Below are 1,336 nucleotides of genomic sequence, written 5' to 3'. Positions count from 1 at the left end.
CGGGAGTACCGGCTTGGCGGCCTGCCAGCTGTCGGGGGCCCTGTCCTTCCTGGCCCCAGGCCCCTGTCATTCCTGTCCCTGCTGCCCCCACTGCCGGCTGCCTCCCTCCCCGTCCCGCCCCACTCAAGGCCTTCTCTCCATCCGCCCGCAGACCATGGGTTCCTTGGCATTCTGGTTCTTGCTCTTGCAAAGCCTAGTCCACTACCTGCGGCCCGTGGGTGATGGTTTGGACGAGGCGATGCGTCTGCACGTGGAGGCGCGTGCGATGAGCCAGGAAGTGGAGAGGATTCTTCTGGAGTGGGAAGTGGAGCAGCTCACTCTGAAGCAGAGTAGAGGGGCCTGGAAAGAGCTGCTCTGGTCTGCCTTGCAGCACTGGCAGATCTGGGCCATTGCTGGGCTCCTGCTCCTTCTCTCGGCCCCATGGTTTTTCTGGAGGAAAAGAAGCCGTCAGGCACAGATCAGTGTGGAGGAGGAGGAGGAAGAGGAAAAGGAGAAGGAGGAAGAGGAAGACGAAGAGGAAGGGGACCAGACATGGGAATATGATCTGAGATGGCTTCTAGAGGAGCGTATACAGTGGCCTGTACAGGACCTGCAGACAGGCTGCAGGAGGACAACGGCCCTGATGGACAACTTCATAACTGTCCTCAGGCGTGCCTTGAATGGCACTTTCTTGCCGGTGCTGCAACGAGCCATTGGTTTTGGCAGTGCCTTTGAAGGTTGGACAGCCCGTGAGGAGGAAGTTGTGTACCGCGTGCTCGTGCCCATGACTCCTCCCCAAGGGCACACCTTCCACCTGGAGCGTGACACTGAGGAGCAGAGGCCCGGCAGGAACTTCCGTGTCCGTGTGCAGCTGGAGTGCAGCTGCCCGAGGGAGCAGCAGGGTGCGAACCTGCTGTGCTTCCTGCACCACCCCGAGGAGGTTAGGAGGAGGAGTCGGCAGCCCAACCTCCTAGACACCCTGTGCACCGGCGCCTACCTTGACGTGCGGAAAACTGCCCGCTGGTTGTGCCAACTGGTGAGAGCAAAGTGGTGGCGTTTGCCCCAGTCACGCAGCTGGCGTTTAGTGCTGCTGCCCTCCAAACGCTCCTGCAAACTCAGGCTGACCAACGACCAAGGAAGCTTCCGGGTGAAGGTGCTGTTCGGGGTGCGGAAAGGCACCTCAGACATCTTTGTCAGCAGCCGGCCTCAGGGGGCCCACACCCCAAGCACAATGTGGCCTGAGACCTACACCGTGGCAGAGACAAAGTTCTTCAGGCACATGGCCAGGCAGGCCCCCCAGGACAGCTCACACCTCAAATGCCTGCAGCTCTTGGCCGGTGTTCTTCCGCGCAAGGAC

At 60.9% G+C, this 1,336-nt stretch overlaps 1 protein-coding gene across 1 annotated transcript in view; it reads left to right on the top strand.

The window, feature by feature from the left end:
• The first annotated feature begins 91 nt into the window (after positions 1–91).
• Positions 92–1,336, top strand: part of LOC108447781 (inositol 1,4,5-trisphosphate receptor-interacting protein-like 1) — a 1,717-nt gene continuing 472 nt past the window's right edge. Inside the window, exon 1 of the mRNA XM_017738798.1 lies at positions 92–1,330. Within this exon, the coding sequence (XP_017594287.1) occupies positions 155–1,330 (1,176 nt within the window). The 5' untranslated portion in view covers positions 92–154. The remainder of the gene's footprint in view (positions 1,331–1,336) is intronic.

Source organism: Corvus brachyrhynchos, unplaced genomic scaffold (genome assembly GCF_000691975.1).
Source record: "Corvus brachyrhynchos isolate BGI_N302 unplaced genomic scaffold, ASM69197v1 scaffold245, whole genome shotgun sequence".
Taxonomy (NCBI): Eukaryota; Metazoa; Chordata; class Aves; order Passeriformes; family Corvidae; genus Corvus; species Corvus brachyrhynchos.
Note: the sequence above shows the minus strand (reverse complement) of the source record. Positions and strands in the feature narration are given on the sequence as shown.